At 48.0% G+C, this 19882-nt stretch overlaps 1 protein-coding gene across 6 annotated transcripts in view; it reads left to right on the top strand.

The window, feature by feature from the left end:
* Window positions 1-19882, top strand: part of LOC123348122 (fer-1-like protein 4) — a 127212-nt gene that overhangs the window by 91131 nt on the left and 16199 nt on the right. For 5 of the 6 annotated variants that reach the window (XM_044985513.1, XM_044985512.1, XM_044985511.1 and 2 more), the window contains 9 exons: window positions 3791-3922; window positions 5062-5110; window positions 5764-5870; window positions 6450-6581; window positions 8229-8339; window positions 8923-9050; window positions 10254-10424; window positions 13610-13764; window positions 15026-15204. In XM_044985513.1, the coding sequence (XP_044841448.1) occupies window positions 3791-3922; window positions 5062-5110; window positions 5764-5870; window positions 6450-6581; window positions 8229-8339; window positions 8923-9050; window positions 10254-10424; window positions 13610-13764; window positions 15026-15204 (1164 nt within the window). The remainder of the gene's footprint in view (window positions 1-3790; window positions 3923-5061; window positions 5111-5763; window positions 5871-6449; window positions 6582-8228; window positions 8340-8922; window positions 9051-10253; window positions 10425-13609; window positions 13765-15025; window positions 15205-19882) is intronic. The other variant, XM_044985515.1, reaches the window with a different exon arrangement.

Here is a 19882-nt window from a genome sequence, read left to right on the forward strand (position 1 = left end):
GGAGAAGGGGTGGTTGTATGGGGCGGGGTCTTGGGGGGGCAGTCAGGAATAAGAGGAGTGGTTGGATGGGACAGCGGGGGGCAGTCAGGAGTGGAGGTTCCAGAGACAGGGAACGGGGGTGTGTGGATGGGGCAGGGCTCCCAGGGGGCCATCAGGGAGCGGTGGATAGGGCCCTGCTAGTGAAGGCAGGGGGCTGGACTCAATAACCTTTCAGGGTCCCTTCCAGCTCTATGAGATAGGTATATCTCCATATATTTAAATTTATTTGTGGGGAGGGATAGCTCAGTGGTTTGAGCATTGGCCTGCTAAACCCAGGGTTGTGAGTTCAATCCTTGAAGGGGCCATTTAGGGATCTGGGGCAAAAATCTGTCTGGGGATTGGTCCTGCTTTGAGCAGGTGGTTAGACTAGATGACCTCCTGAGGTCCCTTCCAACCCTGATATTCTAGGGGGCAGGGGTTGGGCCACACCTGGCTGTTTGAGGAGGCACAGCCTCCCCTAACCAGTCCTCCATACAATTTCCAAAACCCAGTGTAGCCCTCAGACCAAAAAGTTTGCCCACCCCGGTCTAAACATTATGGCTTCAGGTGCATGATGCACATGTGTAACTCACAGTGGAATACAGATAAGGACCATCACTCAAAGACCCTCTAGTTACAGGTAAGTAACCTCCTCCTCTGCAAAGTCCCTTTTTGGATCATTCAGAGGAATAATAAGGTTTTTTTGCTCCTCTAAAGAGAGGAACCGCACAGCTTATCACTTTAAGTGGAGTTAACTATCACTTCAATTCAAACACAGCACTGGGCTGGTTTAGATTAAAAGTAAAGCAAGGTTATTAACAAAAGGAGATGGGATTTTAATTGAGTTCAAGTATAAAGGATAGAGCTAAAATGGTCACATGCAAATAAAAGTGAAAAACACTTTCCAGAGGCTAAGAACAAGCTACAGCCTTTGTTCATCATAGTTTCCTAACCAAACCACCTTCTCACTCCTCTGCTCAGGATCTCCACCAAGTGCTCGTTCCTTGGCTTTTGGGGTTCTTTGCCCCTCTCTTTTATAGCCCAGTGAACCTCTGAAATGGATTCTGCTGAAGGTTGCCCCCACAGTGAAGATCATTCAAGCTGTGAGGAAGGCAACATGCATTCGGGTGATGAAGGCAGTTCTGTGCTGGCTTCTTCCTTTGTTGGTGTTTTCTAAAATGCAAACTGATCTGTTCCTGAAATCCCCTCCCCCTGACGTGATGCTGAGTGGTTATTTCCTCCCCTTGTTGGCTTGATGGTCATTGTCTCTTGATGTACCTTGGAAGTATCTTCAAAGCACCACATTCCTTTGTCTAGGGTGCAGTGACTTCTGCCCTGCCTGGCAGACACACTTCGATAACATGATTTCCAATATGATTGTCAGTTTGCATTTGTCCTCCGTACATGCACCATGCAATAACGGTCAGCTGAAACTCACTCCTAGATACCAGAGAGCCCCTTCCCCTTTTGCATTGGGATGCTGTTAGGGTCACACCCACTTGTTCTCTTTAGTCGGGTGACAGATGACCTTGCATTGCAGTAAATGTCAGCAGAATCTGCTCCTCTTCTTTCTGGCAGTTCCCCTTAGTGCTTTGCTGCTTTCTCACTGGTTAGGCTCCTGACCATCCCTGGCCTGCTCTTGGCCTGCAGTTTCTCCTTGTCCTGCTGAAGGGTTCCTAGGCTAAATGGCTCCAGACGCACTTCCTTTCTGCTCTTCCTTGTTGTCAGCCTCTTCTGTTTTCCTGCCCCTTCTTCTAATGTCGATCGTCTCCACGGTCTTCACCTTCTCTTCTGACAAGCTCCCGCTCAGTGATTATAGACCACTGAGAAGCAGATAGTGTATGAGTCAAGGTTGTTCTGTTGTGAGCAAATTGGCGTTTCTTTATACTTGTTAACACAATGGGCTGTATTTGCTGCTGTACTCAGCTGAGGGACTTGTAGCTTTTTATTTTAAGTGAATTTTGTAATGTGGTGTTACAGCACCGTGGGCTCGGCTCTGGTATCTACAGTTTCAAACTTAACAGAGTGAAAGCTACCTCAGCTACTTGCTTCAGATCTAGAGTCTCTAGGAACACATAAAGACCAAGGGTAATGGCCACACAGACATTCACACATACAAGGTCTAGTCTGTTTGACAAGTTTTATTCAAGTTACAATTAAAGTTATGAATACCCAAGCATATAGGAATTCTATACAGACCTATTCACAAGTTATACTCACATCCTTAACAATAATGTTAGGGACTGATGGGTCTCTCATGGATTGATCATCAGTAGAGGGCTGGTTCCTGATGGAATTTCCCATAGGGAGCTCAATTTTCCTGCTCTGGGCACCCTTGTTTTATAATGTGATTCTGTGTATACCTACATTCTGTGCATGTCCACAAAAGTGTCAACCCTCTTTTTTCCTTATTGGTCTGATATCCCCTAGAAACTTAAGGGACCTCGATTTCTACAAGTTTTGTAGGCTCTCTTTATTCTCATTAGCATTGATGCACAACCTATACCCTGTGGTTAAGGCACATGTTGAAGACAGATGTGACTTTACAGCATTTTTATGATTTAAAATTAATCTTCTGGCTAATTTTTTGCAATATTGTCACTTGGTAACTCTTTTCCCCTAATCTTAGGGCATCGGGTTAGTCTTCAGTCACTTACTTACATCAGCATTTCTTAGCTCCAAGGCCTGAAATAGCTAAGCTAAAAGCTTGCAGGCCTTGCATTTCAACCCTACTTACTTAGTTACCTAATACATGATTATTCCCTCTACATACTGATCAATCTTATACTTTTATAATCCTACAACTTAACTCTATTTAGCATACAATGATTATATATAACATAACATGTTAGTTAATCATAACCACACAATAAATGAATAATGAACTAAAATCATTGGCTATAGGCTGCTGTCGGAGCACTGGCTCTGCCTTCCTGATTCTGTGCCCCGTCTCAACCAAGGAGCAGGTTAGACCAGCCTGGAGGCTGCTCTAGCTTCCATCTGCTGACAACAGTCCACAGTGGCCACCTGCCAGCTGGGAATAGCTAGAGCACAGTTGTGGGTCAGAGGCTCCTGGGGACTCCCTGATGCTAGATGTGTCCCCAGGAAGGGAGTTAGGGCTGAATGCCATCCCCACAGCACTAAGGACGGAGCAGGCCAGAGAGCCTGGCCCAAGGTGCTCTTTAGCTAGCCACCTCCTCGTGACTTGGGGGTTGTGTTTGCAAATGACGTGATCGGGAAGAGCATCACTTTCACTTAGCAGCCTGAGCTGGTGTCTGAAGGGAAGGTTTTGTTGATTGACTGTTAATGTGAAAGAGTACACTGGGGAATGAATGGTACATCTGTAAAGGGCCTGTCCTAGAAAGGTCTAATCCTCTGTCCTGCATATGGAGATCACCTTTGTCCATGGTCAGCCTGCGTAGCACCCGGAGGGCTCTCATGTAAGGCAGGTGTACCTGCTGGAATGGAATCCTTTCTGCATTGCTCCTGTCTGTTTGCTGTCCTCCTGCGCTTGCCGAGAGAGCCAGGAGTTCTGGCATAGCTAACACCTTGGGTTGTCTTTCTGGTGGGAATAGTGCTGCTTTGGTAGAAATGCACAAAACCTGAGCCACAGGTAGCCATGTGGTGTGGCCTTTGTGAAAGCTGAGCCCCTGGGGTGGTGTGGGACAAAGCCTCTCTAATATGAGGCACCAATACAGTCCACTATATCTGACTTACAGAAACCCATGCTTGGCCCTTTCCTGATTCTCAGCCCTTTGCTGTGTGTTCTTAGGCTCCTCTGAAGAAAATTCCTATCAATAAACTCATAAAGAAAGACGATGAGTTTGTGGAGGAAAAGCCAGAGTTGGAAGAACTGGATTGGTGGTCTAAGTACTATGAGTCCTTAAAGGAAATGAACAACCAGGTAATGGTCTGTCACTTCCTTTGTCCCTTATTGGCATGACAGCCGCAAGATCAATGGGAATTAAATATTGCAGTACTTGTGTGGATCCGGCCCCTCAGCTCTGGCCCTGGTCTCAGCATTTCATTGCTTGTTTGCGTAGGCAGCTCCCTGCTCAGTATGCTGACTGCTGAGAATCCCCTACTCACCCTGTGGGCACCTCGCTCAGGATTGAGAGTTCGGCTGGGTGGCAGGGTGCCCAGGGATTGGTGCTGCAGTGCTGGGAGAATCTGGCCCAAAGTGCCCGTGTCACTTCTGAAAATGAGATTTGGGCTCAAAAGTCATGGGGCAGGGAGTGTTACACATGGCTTCACTTGCCCTGGACAGTCACACTGCAGTGATGGGGATCTTACTGCTCCTTCCTAGCCATCCTGCAATCAGCCCCGAGAGAATAGGAGGTGGCCCCAAGGCTCTTTTTCCTACAGCCTGTCTCGTTGTTCCCTGGGCAGCTTTGGCTAATGAGCTGAACGCAGCAGCATGTAGCTACAGTGCTGTGTAGTCCTGATCCCAGCTGTGCCCCCCCCCCACAATAGTGTTAATCAATCTAGTAATACCAGCACAGGCGCCAACTGCGTGGGAGCTCCAGGGCTGGAGCACCCACGGGGAAAAATTAGTGGGTGCTCTGCACCCACCGGTAGCCAAGCTCCCCTCCTCCCACCACCTCCTCCCCTGAGCGCTGCATCCCTGCTTCGTCACCTACCTCCCAGCACTTCCTGACTGGCTGCCACCAAACAGCTGTTTGGCCACTCCGGGAGGGAGGGGGTGGAGCGGGAACGTGGCGTGCTCAGGGGAGGAGGTGGGGAAGAGGCGGGGCCGGGGCAGGGATTTGGGGAAAGAGTCAGAATAGGGGCAGGGAGGGGGCGGAGTTGGGACAGGGACTTTGAGGAAGTGGTTGGAATGGGGTGGGAGGGGTGGGGCCTCATGGAAGGGTGGAGTCGGGGCAGGGCTGAGGGCAGAATGGGGTCGAGCACCCACCGGCGAGAGCAGAAGTTGGCGCCTATGTATGCCAGGTAATAATGTTATAAGGGGAGGGGCTACTCTGGCATGAAATGAGCTAGGAGCGTTCGCCGGCTGAGCAATGCGGTAACGGGTGTGTGTTTCAGTGCAATAGTGACGAGGAGGACGGGGACAACGACGACCCGAATGAGGCAGGTGAGTTCTTGGACCAGCCAGGCACACACGGAGTTTGCTGGCATTCCCAAATCCTGACCTGACGTCAGATGACACCGCACATGCTGGTGCTATATTTCCACCAGCTGTTCAGTTGGAAGCAGAGTGCAGTCCCCAAGCTGATAGTACTGGGGGCTAGAGAGATTGCTGCTGGGATGTTTCCCTGGCTCACACAGATTGTGCCCCTCAGTCTGATAAAACAGATCAGATCTCCAACTGCTTCAAAATCTTATTTTTGTTTTACTATACCCAAGCCCTGACACAGGCCTTCCCCTGCCCAGCCACTGTCATCTCTCCTACTCTTGTGCCAGACACACCATATGTACAGTCGGCAAATAGTTCTGCTTTCTGTACCAAGACCTCAGTGACTTTCTGTCATCTCTGTTGCTGGCCTCTGTGCTCTGCAAATGCCCCATGTTCTTCCATGAAGGTAAATAGTGGAAATGCTTTTTGAGGACAGTTCTTACAAGACATTGATTGTCATGTTGCACAGTGATATTTTATCATGTTTTCAAATGACTGTCTGAAAGCCAAAGCTATTGCTGAGATGATGTCATGGAGTGACAAATCAGAGAGAAAAATACCTTGTTTGGAGAAGCCAGGACATTTCATGATCTCGTTAACGCCCTTTGTAGATGGAGGGAACTTAAATGTGGACTCTATTGATGTGGAAGCAGAAAATGGAGTGATAGTTGAAGCCGAGCCAGTGAGGCCCAAAAGGAAACTCATAGCTACGCTGCAGGTAAGTCTCCAAGGGTGACTGATCTGCTCTGTCTCAGCTTATTCCCTCTTGCTCCTTCTTCTTCACTGTCCTGCCAGCTGTGACAGCACAGAGCCTAATAATAATAAATCCCTCTCTTCTAGAGCTGCAAGGGACCTTGAAAGGTCATGGAGTCCAGCCCCCTGCCTTTACTAGGAGGACCAAGTACTGATTTTTGCCCCAGATCCCTAAGTGGCCCCCTTAAGGATTGAATTTATAACCCCGGGTTTAGCAAGCAAGCCAACGCTCAAACCACAGAGCTATCCCTCCCCCCTACAGGGGAAAGCTAATCACAATGCCAACACTCAGCCCTGCCATCTGTTCACATGCACAGCTCCCTTTACCTTTGATGGGGATTCTACCAGAACAAAGGGCCTGATCCAGCTTGGTGCTGAGTGCCCTCATCTCCCTTGGACACTGACCGAAATGCCATAGAACCAGGCCGGAATGGGCCACATGGTCAATGGGGGAAATCATCCTTAGATCACATTAACTCTTTCCTTCCCTTTGGGGAGACTGAGCTGGCAGGAAAGAGCCTAAATAACTTGCAGTTTATTTCAGATCTACAACTCAGAGCTGGAAAACGAGTTTGATAATTTTGAAGACTGGCTGTATATCTTTCCGCTTCATCGGGGGAAGGCAAATGAGGATGAGGATGGAAATGAGGATGAGAACTTTGTGGGGAAGTATAAGGTACTGTGTCATTTGAGTGCCATTCTTGTTGTGCGTGAAATAAAAAATGACAGCAATGCATGAAAGAGGGGAAAGCAATTAGCCTCATAAGAACATTTTGGAACATTTTTAGCCATTTATTCTTCACTAAGAAAAGAACTGGGACACTAAATTCCTTCATTATAGCATGTAGTCAGGAGGAATGCCTTGTAGCATAAAGTCTCCTGCATGAAATTCTCATGGCAGAGCTGCATTGTAGAAGTTTCATGCCATTCCTTGGGCACCATGGAACTGAAACAAACAGTCATCACTAGGGCAGTGGTCCCCAAACTGTGGGGTGTGCCCTCCCACAGAGGAACGTTCGGGGGGGCATGCAGCGGGGCCAGGGCCAGCCCCCACCGGGGGTGGGGAGGGAGTGCCACATAGTTCTGCTCTGTCCCAGTGCAGCTCCAGTCCCAGCCACAGCTCCACTCTGTCCCCAGCCACAGCTGCAATCCCCCCAGCCCAGCTCCGACCCCAGTCCCAGCTCCACTCTGCCTCTTGCTCCATCCCCAGCCCAGCCACAGCTCCGCTCTGCCCCCTACTCCGCCCCCAGGCCAGCTCTGCCCTCATTCGCCTTTAGCCCAAGCTCCTCTGCTGAGCGAGCTGTGCAGTAGTGGAGTGGGGGTGCAGACAGATTCCATTACTGATAAGGGGGGGTGCGACAGGAAGAGTTTGGGTACCACTGTGCTACTACGGGGTGCATGTGTCTTAACCACAGACAACAGTGGTTCTGCCCACCTCTCCAGTGTCTCAGAGCTCACAAAACCGCCTCTCCCTGACATTTGGTGCCTGCCAGGTCTGTCTGAGGTAGTATTGAGCTGTATTTAGTGCTCTGTTACTGCTGAGTGTTTGTCTGTCACTGGTGAAATTTAGCCTGGATGATGCCGCCCTAAAGACAGCTTAAATAATGTGCATCTCTCAGTATCAAAGTAGTTGGAGGGGAGGGCCTGGGTCTGCTGTGTTGTGACACCCTGGGCTATAAATTAGCAGGTAATCCTCAGTGCTGGCCTGTGTGGACATGTGTTCTGATTGTTCGTTACACTTGTGTCACTAGTCTTTAGATGGGAAGCTCTCTGGGATAGGGGCTCTGTACAGGTCTTGGCTGGCACCTCTGTGTGCTACCATGACACATAATTAGTTATAATTCATACTATTACTTTGAAAGTCCTTCCTTCAGCGGAGGCTTTTTCCACTCACCCATGGTCTCCTGAAGTGTCCACTCCCGAGACTGACTTCAGAGGAGTGAGTAGGAGAGGTAACTGAATAGCCTGGCTCCCTGCCCTCCTCTGCAGCCAGCCCCAGGTTGTCATGGGCTGGGAGTAAGTTCCCTGCAGACTAGCCTGTCTCTTAGGAAAGAAGATCAAGTCTGCTGAGCTGAGTGTGTGGGGGAGGCCCTGACCGTCTCTTTGGGAACATAGCACATTGTGTAGCGCTATCTTGAGAAGCCAGGGGCTGTGTGGTCTGGCACAGGGCACAGACAGACACGTAATCTGCCAGTTTCAATTTGTCACAATTAAGCGGTGCTATGGATCGAATCCTGGGCATTGCAATTTGCTTGAAATATTTTCTGTAGCAGGGTATTGATCCCCACAATGTTGCTGTTCCTGTTCAATGTCTCCACTGCAGGGTTCATTCTTTGTTTATCCTGCTGAGGAGGCAGGTACAGAACACAAGATCTCACAGGGGGTTCCCAGAAACAGACCCATCAAGGTGCTTGTCCGAGTTTATATTGTTAAGGTAAGTGACTGCAGTGAGTCCTGGAGACCTTGTCCAGATCAGCAGCTAGAGAATCCCTGGCCATCTCACAGCCTGTATTCAAGGAGCCAGCAAAACTGGGAGTGGAGAAGGCCTTGCTATTGGGTCCCAGCTAGTCGCTCCATTTCCAGCCAGCTGTTTGGGCCATAGCAACACTGGTCCCCACAGTATCTTTTCTAGAGCTTTGTCCAGTTTAGAGTCAAATGTCTGAAGTCCTGGGGTTTCCACCGTCCTCCCTTGGGAGACTACCTGCCCACTCCCAGACCTCCAAGGGCACTGGAACTGCCAATGGGGCTTTCCCCATGCTCTGCATAGAGACAGTACCTGGGAGATGACCTGGCAATTCCGCTCGCACTCTCTGGGTAAGGGCTTCCATACTGACACATGACTAGCGTGTCTTTGAGAGATTCATCTGCTGCCTGTGACTGACAGGATCAGAGGTCTCAGTGCTCCTCTCAGAAACTCCTCTGCTGCCCTGTGCCCTGCACTTGCTCTCACTTGGCCTGGACGTCATGGCTGGGGCTGTGAATGGCAGCCCCAGCACCTCCTGTCTTGTGTATTTTAGGCAACGAACCTGGCTCCGGCAGACCCCAACGGCAAGGCAGATCCCTATGTGGTGGTAACACTTGGGCAAGAGAAGAAGGACACTAAGGACCGCTACATCCCTAAGCAGCTCAATCCTGTGTTTGGAGAGTAAGGAGCAGGCTTTACCTTGGGTCAGGTTTAATGGGAACAGCCTTGTCCCTGGTGCATCTTGAAAGGGATGATGGCTGGGTCGCTGCACAGTCAACACGCTGGGCTCAATGTGACATCAGGGGTTCTTTCTCTGTCCACTGGAGACTCCGTTACATTAGCCCGTCGGTCCCACACATCAGCAGCTCTGAGGGGCTCTGCCCAGGGCTCCTGTAGGTGCACTTGTCTGACTGGCCTTCCACTCATCTGGGCAGAACATCTGGGGTGTTGACTACAGGAGCACCCCTAAATTCCATACCTGATATATGGGCAAAGCAGCATAGGAGCCTCACCCCTCTAGAACCTACACTCACGAGGGATCAGAGAGCAGGGAAACCCCTTCTTCCAGGGGGAAGAAAGGAGAGCCCCAGGCCTCTTCTCAAACAGCAAGAAATGGTGAGGAGAAAGGAGACCCCAGGCCCCTGGCAGCCAAAACCAGGGGAGCATTACACATAGTGACATTGCAGGAACATCTGTGTGTTTGTGCCTCCAGTGGGGACAATCACTGTGTTGCTGCTGCTGACTCAGGATCACGGGATTCGGAGCTTGGCCATGATTTATAGTGTCTGATCTCCAAGGGAATCCTTGGGGCAAACATTTAGAAATGGAGGGCAGAGTTCCACACACACAAATGTGTTCCTGGATGTGCCCCCAGGTTTGCACACGCAGTCAGGGTGAATATGGTGCAGATGGCTCACTGAATTGTACCCTGGGTGGAAATCTTAGCTTGTCCAAAGTGGGGGAGGTAACAGTAGGTCATTGTAACCCGGCAGCCTATTATAACCCACTGTCATTGAAACACAGAGTAGAGTCACCGGAATGATGTACAATGAGCTGTTTGAAGTAATGAGCTGTTTGCAGATCAGGGCTGCCTGGCTCCTGCTGAGGTTACAGAACCAGGCGTGTCCAGCCCTGTGCATGGCAACGTGTTTGGAGCAGGGAATTAGACAGGAGAAGGTGCTGCCCCTTCTAGATATTTTCTTTCTGGGGAGCACCAGGCAGCTTGCTCAGGAGCTGGCGAGTTCTGTGGGGCAGGAAGACCAGAGCCTCACCAACACTGCGCCCACAGACATGGGGTTCTGCCATCAGACCCGGGGCAGGGAGGGAAACATGCTTGATTTCCAGCATCTCTGCTGACCAAGTGTCTCTTTGCTTTGTATTCAGAGTTATGGAACTGAGCATATCCTTTCCGATGGAATCAGAACTCACTGTTTCAATATTTGACCATGATTTGGTTGGGTCTGATGACCTGATTGGGGAGACGAAGATTGACTTGGAGAACCGATTCTACAGCAAACACCGAGCTAACTGTGGAGTGGCCTCCCAGTATGACACGTACGTTCCAGAACATGGGGCTGGCATATACGACTTTCTTTCATAAAATCATCCATGTTGAGGCTAGAAGGAACCCTTATGACCATTTAGCCTGACCTCCTGTATTACACTGGCCAGAGAGTTTCATCCAGTGTTTCCTGCATCCAGCCCATCACTTCTGGATGAATTCGAGCAATCTAGTTACGTAGTATGGAGCCCTGCTGATGTTCTGCTGGGTGGTGCTGATGGCTGGCGTCAGTCATAGACTTGGGTCATGTCTACACTAGCACTTATGTCAGCAAAACTTTTGTTGCTCAAGAGTGTGAAAAAAACGCCCCCCCAAGCGACATAAGTTTTGCCAGCATAAGTACTCGTGTGCACAGTGCTGTGTCGGTGGGAGACACTCTCCGGCCAACTTAGCTACTGCTGCTCATTGAGCTGGTTTTATTATGTTGACAGGAGAGCTCTCTCCTGTCGGCGTAACATGGCTACACGAGCGATCTAACAGTAGCACGGCTGTACTGGTACAGCTGTGCTGCTGTAAGCTTGTAAGTGTAGACATGGCTGAAGGTTAAAGCTTATGGATGAGCTAAGCACCTTTTGTTCAATGTAAACAGAGGGAGCAATTAAATGCTCCCTTGTGTAGTGACAGCTGAAACAATATAAGCCACTGCTCAAGGCACTGGCAGGATGGCAAGGCCTGAGAAGAAGTTATGTGAGCTGTGGGGTTTCCCTGGGGATTTACTGCAAATGGAGGGCCTGGGGCATTGATTGGTTGTAGCTGTGAGCATGGGTATATGAGAGGCAGAAAGCCAGGAGAGAGTGAGAGAAGCAGTGGGGAGTGTGGCCCTGGGAGGAAGGGCAACAGGACTCTCTGGAAAGATTCTTGGTTCTTTGTCGAGTAGATGCAGCCATGTATTCCACTTAGGTGTTTGTGTGCCCAGCGCACTGAAGCCAGAGAATTTTCCTAGCAGTACGTATGGTGGCGGGGGGCTCATGCCTTGTGCTCATAGTCCCTTCTCTGGCTATATGAGGGGGCACCACCTTAATTCCGCTCAGTTCCTTCTTAATGCTCGTGGCTGGAGTCAAGCTCTGTGGTGCTTAACTTCACAATTCCTATCCCTTTTCATGACCTTTAAGCTGTAGATAGCGGTATATAGTTAGTTTGCAGACCCCTAGCATTAGTATAGTTAGAGTTAGTTAAGTTTTCACCAGGATTTAAACAGTGTCTGTTGTGCGGGGAAGCAATCCCTAACAATGACCCCCACATGAGGTGCTTGCTCTGTTTAGGCGAAGCGCACATCAAGATGTGGTGTTCAGTTTGCAAATCATTCACCTAACGGACTCAGGGGGTGAGGGATCTTCGTCTGAAGCAACACCTGCTTGAACAGGCCATCCAGCCTGCTTCAGCCCTGAGGCCTGCTTTGGCTCGGAGGTTGCCCTTGGGTTCAGAGCGTGTTGCCACTTCATGCTCTGGAGCTGGCGCCTCTCTCAGGAGATGGAAATGATGCTCTTCATCGAGTGCACTGAGGAAAAGGTCTCATAAGACCAGTTGAGACCACTCCAGGCCTCAGGGAGACTCTTCCTCCTCCTCCTCCTCCTGGAGGAGTATGGACTGATACGGCGTTCCTCCCAGCACAGGGATAGAGCAGGTCCTTCCAACTGCTCCCCACTACTGTGTAGTGAAGGGAGAGTCCCTGAACTGTTGACTCTGGTTCTGGCTCTGGGGCATGCGTTGAGTCTGGTGCCAATAAGGGAGATGCAGACACCAGCTCTTGCCACGCCAACGGTGTATCAGGTGGCAATGGACCTCCTCTGCCTTTCCATCCTGATCTCTCCCTTGGTCCAGGACTTTGTCAGGGCTACGTCATTTCTAGCCCATTGGCTGGGTGGGCTGGTAAATGTTCTGCACCAGGCACACTGGCCGCTGCTGGGGCGCCTACCCCCACCATAGCAGAGTTTGGGTGTGGGAGGGGGCAGGGGGTTGGGGCACAAGACAGGGTGAGGCAGACTCTGGGTGGCACTTAGCTGGGGGCTCCCCGGAGGCGGCGACACACATCTCCCTCGCTCAGCTGCTAGGCAGAGGCATAGCCAGGCAGCTCTGCAGGCTTCACAGCTCCCATTGGCCAGGAAACATGGCCAATGGGAGCTGTGAGGGCGGTGCCTGCACTAACACAAGCTACCATTGAACAAAATGGCTCTACATTAAAAAAAAATTACAACTTTTAATGCAAATGGACTAATTAAGTGACAGAGCAAATGCAAATCAGCAATGCAGAAAACTGGATGTGCCCCAGTAAAATAATGTGTGTATTGGAGTGTGTGCAGAGATCTGCGTGTTTACCCGTGAGTCTGCAGGAGAGACTCAAACTTGAAATCTCAGGTGTTGCAACATTGGCCAACCCAAGTCTCCTAAGAGCTCTCTCGAGAATTGGTACAGTTTGCATGTGGCAGCCAAGAATTATTATAACATGAACTACAAATACATTCATACTAGTTATTCCTGAATATAATAATGATCCATTGACATCATTCATCATCATGGTCATTCCTTAAACATTTTTGAAACGGGGGTAATTCCCAAGCAAAAAATTCAGTTAAATTTATATTAAGGTTCCTAAACTAATCTGTGCCCCTGACCCCTCGAAAGCCCCCAGTCAGTTGAACTGGGGCAGATTTTGTCTTGCTAAGTTGTTTAGCTCCTTATACAAAGAGCCACACAAGAATAAGATAATGATTTCAATGCAGGGAAGTTTGGAAGTCCGAACAGTACAGGTTGCCTGTGAGCTGGCCATTTCCACAAGAGAGGATAGGATTCTCGCACCTCGGATAGAGCCCCATGTGTATGGACACCCTCCAGCAACTTTACATCCAGAATTTCCCAGTAAAGATCACTGCTGTCATTTCTTCTATTGCTTTTATTGGCTAATGGTTGAAGTGAGGTGGGAGATTTCTCTTCATGGGCCTGTTACTGCCTCGTTATCCAAGAGGGAGAAGTTCTTAGTCTCTTGATAAGCCAACAGCTTGCTTCATAACCTTCCCTAGGGAGCCTATAGGGAGTGCTTTCACAGTACTCTGGCAGCCCCACCTGCCTAGTGGAAAGTCTGCCAGAGGAGGCAGCTCTCACATCCCAGTATAAATATTATCTACCATGGCTACATCAGGGAGAATTCTGCATGTCTGAACCTCCTCTCCCCTCCCCACAGAGATGGCTATAACATGTGGCGAGATGCTTTCAAGCCCACACAGATCTTGGAGAGTTTGTGCAAGAAGAGCTCTCTCCCCTCCGCAGAGTACAGGCGGGAGGAGGTCAAAGTGAACAATAAGATCTTCAAGGTCCCTCCTGAGGCTTTCCCTGAAGGTACCGTGTGTGTCTGGGGGGAGAGTTAACACTGGGTGTTTTCAAGGGTGACCAGCTCTTGCCTTCTGTCAGCCTTTCAGCTGTGCGAGGCTCATGTCTTGGGGTGCACGCTGAGCCCCCCCCTCTCCTCACTGACTGGACCAACCACTCAGCCACTGTTAGCACGTTCCGAGGAGCTCCAGTAGCATGTTCAGAGCTGCACAGATCACACAAGACAAGGTGGCCCCTGAACCAAGGAGTTTACAGTTGAAGGGCTGATTGTGAACCCCTTACTCACTTTGGTGAGCAGTCACTGATGGGAGTTTACCCACTAAATATGAGTAACTGCTCAGTAATGTGAGTGTGGTTCATAATGTGGCCTCGAATTAGACAGAGAATGGAGTTATACCAAGTGGGAACACTGCCCAGACTGTGCAGTCCAAACACAAATTCCCAGCTGGTGCGTGAGACCCTGGACTAGCTGCCCTGCTGAGCGTCAGCCCGGCACGCAGGCCGTGTGGGCTAGGTTTGGTTTGACTGTTTCTTTTAACACTCCCCCTAGAAAGCTTTGCTTATTTTTCATTGAAGCTACAACTGACAGTCCCTGTATGCAGCTGTTTGTGACTAGCTGTCCATCATCGACACTGACAGTTCTCCTGACTGGGTTTTCTTTGTGCTTTTATTTTCCATTATCCTTCCTCTCATTCAGGCTTATCTAGATTGTGCCTGAGCCATCTGTGCCTCATGCATGCTTCAGTCTCACTAACACATGGAGTGAGGCTAGATTTAGCTGCATAGGCTGAGCTGAACATGCAGAGTTTGTATTATCAGCATACGGAAAACACCACAACCCACTTCTCCCAACACCACACATGCATGTGAAATGCAGCCTCCCATGAGAGCGTCCTGCTGGTCAGCAGAGATCTGGGTAGTTGAATTCCCCCAGAGGGCAGGGATCCTGCTTGGGGAGTTTTGGTTCCCCCACTTCTCCTGTTCTGGGGGCGGGGTAGCAGGTGCTCACTGTCATTTTCCCTTGTTTCTCTTTAGTCGAATCTTTACTGAAAAGATTTCTCCACCACACTCTGCCTTCTTCAAAAGCAGCTCCCTGGGCCTTTTAACCACTTCTCTTCTACACAGCTCTCCCCTTCTTCTTCGTCCCATTCCGTTGTTCTGTATAGATGTTTGGTGTGCTAGGATGCTCCAGCCTTCTCCCTTACAGCTCTAGTAATCATTGTTGGCCACACGTCTTTAGATCCTTCTGACTGGCTGTCTTGTGTTCTAGAGGCCTTTGTGAAAGACAAGAGAGAAATGGACGACGAGACTTGGTCAGCATATGATGAGCAGAAGGCTTTGTATGTCCTGCAGCACTGGGATGAGATGCCAGAGTATGGGTACAAACTGGTCCCGGAGCATGTGGAGGTTCGGTCCCTTTACAATGCCGAGAACCCCGGGCTCGTGCAGGTGAGACTAACACGTTTATTCGCACCAGAGTACCAGTGTGTTGTAAGCCTAGCGAAGCTCTTTGGGCCAGCTGGTCACACCCTTAGCCAGAACATGACTGTTCTTCACTGTCTCCTCCCTGGGGCTTTGTCCAGTCCAGCGGGAACTGTCCCAAGCAATGGAGTTCCCACCTCTGCCCTTGGCAAACTGTTCCACACTGGACTAGAGCTCATCAACAGCAAAGGTTTCCTGCCATTCAGCTTCAGTTTCTCCCCCTATCTCTTGCCTGTCTTGTCTATGTTTTCCTTTGCTCCGATTTGTCCGGTGATTCCTAGCTATACCCCCTGCAGCACCATGGGAAATTCCCCACCATATCTCAGGGTCACACCCTTCAATAGTTTGTCATTTTTCTGATAGTGAAATGACCACTGAACACAGTAAATCATTGCCTTCTCCTCAGAGTGCAAGGCTTTTCATCCCACAGACAGCAGCACACTGTACTTGGAGAGCAGTTTGGTCTAGTGAATAGGGCACTGGACTGGGAGTCAGAAGACCTGTATTTTATTCCTGGCTCTGCCACTGCCTGCTGTGTGACCTTGGGCAAGTCACTTCCCCTCTCTATGCCTCATTTCCCCCTCCCAGTCTTTGCCAGTCTTGTGTCTTTAGACTGCAAGCTCTTCAGGGCAGGGACATCCTGGCACAGTGGGGCCCTGAGCTTGTCTGAAGCCTCTAGGCACTGCTGTAGTACAAATAGTAATAAAAAACTATGGACCCAGTGATCAGTTAATAACTTATTGATAAAGTGCAGCCACTTCTGGGGCAGAACCTGGCAGCACTTTAAAGTTAGCAACAGCACTGCTCAGTGGCTTCAAATAAGGAGCTGAAATTAGACGGAGTGTAATGTAGAGAGGCATACATCATAGATTTTAAGGCAAGAAGGAACTATTGTGCTAATTTGGTCTGACCTCCAGCATAGCACAGGCCAGAGAACCTTGCCAGGTAATTTCTGTTTGCTGTATCCAGCCCAGTAACTTGTGACTGAGCTAGTGTAGGTCATCTGGAGAGAGACATCCAGTCTTGAGTTAAAGTCTTCAAGTGAGAGAGAACCTGCCACATCCCTGGGAAGTTGTCCCAGTGGTTAATTACCCTCACTGCTAAAAGCTTCCACCTTATTTCCAGTCTGAATTAATCTAGCCGTTGGATCTTGTTCTGACTCTCTGCTAGACTGAAGAGCCCTCATCTGTCAGCAGTCTTCTCCTCATGTAGGTGTGTGTAGACCACCTTTTAACATTCTCTTTGTTGAGCTGAATACCTTGAACTCTGTTAGTCTCTCACTATATGGCAGGTTTTCCAGACCGCAAATAATTCTTGTAGCTTTTATCTGAGCCCACTCAAAGTTTTCAACATCCTTTTGGAAGTGTGGACACCAGAACTGCGCACAGTATTCCTGTAATGGTCTCACCAGTGCCATTTAGACAGATAATGTGCACCTTTTTGTCCCTACTTGATTTCCCCTGTTTATAAATCCAAGGATTAAATTCGTCCTCTCAGCCACATCATTGCACAGTGAGCTCCTGTTCAGATGGCTACCCGTAAGGACCTCTTCAGTCTCTCTCAGTCCCTGTTTTCCAGGATACAGTCACTTATCTTGATAGTGTGGCCTGCATTCTTTGTTCCTCAATGAAGGACCTTATATTGGTTGTATTAAAATTAGGGCTGTCAAGTGATTTAAAAAATTAATCACAATTAATCACATGATTAATCACATTGTTAAACAATAATAGGATACCATCTATTTAAATATTTTCTACATTTTCAAATATATTGATTTCAGTCACAACACAGAATGCAAAGTGTTTATTTTTTATTACAAATATTTGCACTGTAAAAAAACAAAAGAATTAGTATTTTTCAATTCACTAACACAATTACTGTAGTGCAATCTCTTTATCATGAAAGTTGAACTTAGAAATGTAGAATTATGTATGTAATTATGTAAAAAAAACTGCCTTAAAAAATAAAACAATGTAAAATTTTAGCGCCTGGAAGTCCACTCAGTCCTACTTCTTGTTCAGCCAATCGCTAAGACAAACAAGTTTGTTTACATTTGCAGGAGATAATGGTGCCCACTTCTTATTTACAGTGTCACCTGAAAGTGAGAACAGGTGTTCTCATGGCACTGTTGTAGCTGGCATTGTAAGATATTTACGTACCAGATGTGCTAAAGATTCATATGTCCCTTCATGCTTCAACCACCATTCCAGAGGACATGCGACCATTCTGATGACGGGTTCTGCTCAATAACAATCCAAAGCAGTGTGGACCGACGCATGTTCATTTTCATTATCTGAGTCAGATGCCACCAGCAAAAGGTTGATTTTCTTTTTTGGTAGTTTGTGTTCTGTAGTTTCCGCATTGGAGTGTTGCTCTTTTAAGACTTCTGAAAGCATGCTCCACACCTGTCCCTCTCAAATTTTGGAAGGCACTTCAGATTCTTAAACCTTGGGTCAAGTGCTGTAGCTATCTTTAGAAATCTCACATTGGTACCTTCTTTGCGTTTTGTGAAATCTGCAATGAAAGTGTTCTTAAAACGAACAACATGTGCTGGGTCATTACCCGAGACTGCTATAACATGAAATATATGTCAGAGTGCGGGTAAAACAGAGCAGGGGACATACAATTCTCCCCCAAGGAGTTCAGTCACAAATTTAATTAACACATTATATTTTTAACAAATGTCATCTGCATGGAAGCATGAAGGGACATATGAATGTTTAGCATATCTTGCAATGCCGGCTACAAAAGTGCCACGCAAATGCCTGTTCTCACTTTCTGGTGACATTGTAAATAAGAAGCTGGCAGCATTATCTCCTGCAAATGTAAATGAACTTGTTTGGCTTAGTGATTGGCTGAACAAGAAGTAGGACTGAGTGGACTTGCAGGATCTAAAGTTTTACATTGTTTTGTTTTTTGAGTGCAGTTATATAACAAAAAAAAAATCTACATTTGTAAGTTACACTCTCACGACAAAGAGATTGCCCTAAGGTACAGTATGAGGTGAATTGAAAACTACTATTTCTTTTGTTTATCATTTTACAGTGCAAATATTTGTAATAAAAAATAATTTAATTTGATTTCAGTTACAACACATAATACAATATATATGAAAATGTAGAAAAACATCCAAAATATTTAATAAATTTCAATTGGGTATTCTATTGTTTAACAGTGCGAATAAAACTGTGATTAATCACAATTAATTTTTTTAGTTAATCGTGTGAGTTAACTGCGATTAATCAACAGCCCTAATTAAAATGCTTACTATTTGTTTGAGGCCTGCTTACTAACTGCCCCAGATTGGTCTGTATCAGTGACCTGCCCCTTTGCTGTTTACCACTCCACCAGTATTTGTGTCATTGTCACACTTCATAAGTAATAATTGTATATTTTCCCTTAGATAACTGATAACTTGATATCTTGGCAAACCCAATTCAATATTTTTAATTTGACGAGTCCTAGTTAAAAAAAAATACACCACCACCAAACGTGTTGCTTGGTGCTCACTACATAACCATCTTTTAGTTCCTTATTGACTGAGTCTGGTAACAGCCGTTCCATGCTTTTGCCCAGGATTGATCTCAGGCTAACCCAGGCCATCCTGTTTGCCTTCTTTAAATATTGGCACAACATCAGCTTTCTTCCAGTTCTCTGGAACTTCCCCAACATCATCTGTCCAGACAGCAGTTGAGCCACTTCTTCTAAAACTCTTGGATGCAAGTTGTTCAGATCTGCTGATTTAAAAAAAACTACATAATTGGCCCAAAGGGAACTTATCCAGGATTCCAAGTTATCACCCTGCTTTGCAAAAGTGATGGGAGATCTTTATAGCGAAGAAGAAGAAGAGAGTGAGAGACAGTGAATCTCCTCTGTACAGGTAGTCACTGCCATATATCAGGGCTGTGGGCATGCACACATCTAGTTAGATTCATTGATTCTAAGTGCAAAAGTGAGCCTTGTGATAATTTGTGTGACCCCCAGCATAACAGAGACCATAGGATCTCCCTGAATTAATTCCTGTTTGAACGAGAGCAGATCTTTTAGAAAAACATCCACTCTTCATTTAAACATAGCCAGTGATGGAGAATCCACCACAACTAGAGCGAAGCAAATTGGCATCTGAGTCAACACCCACTGAAATGAGTCAGGCGTTCACCCCTCAGAACCGTTGTGTCAGGGTCTCTGCGATGGAGCACCCCACTCCCAGTGTCACTCCCATCACCTGGTGGAGGCATTCTTTGCACTCTGAACAGCTGGAGACTAGCTGTTTGTAAATGACAGCTGAGACTAGAGAGCCTGCACCTGGAAAGTCCCTCATGCTCCCAGAGGAGCACTCAGGGTAATGCCGGGTGCAGGAAACGAGACAGGACAGCAGAAATCGCACCTTCAGAAGTGGCAGCCGGGGGAGGTGAAGCCCAAAGGGCAGCACCAGGCACTCTGTGTGGCTCCATCGTGGTGTGCTGCTGAGATACTGTACGGGGCACAAGCCCAGCTCTCCATCTCACCCCCAAACGCCCGGTGTACGGCTACAGACGCCACCAGTAACATGGCAAGAACCTGGTCTGATAATGGACCACAAACACACTGGCAGCATAGCCAAAGCTACAGCATCACATCACCGGACAGGGAGCTGAGTCTCTCT

This window comes from Mauremys mutica, chromosome 13 (genome assembly GCF_020497125.1).
Source record: "Mauremys mutica isolate MM-2020 ecotype Southern chromosome 13, ASM2049712v1, whole genome shotgun sequence".
Classification (NCBI taxonomy): Eukaryota; Metazoa; Chordata; order Testudines; family Geoemydidae; genus Mauremys; species Mauremys mutica.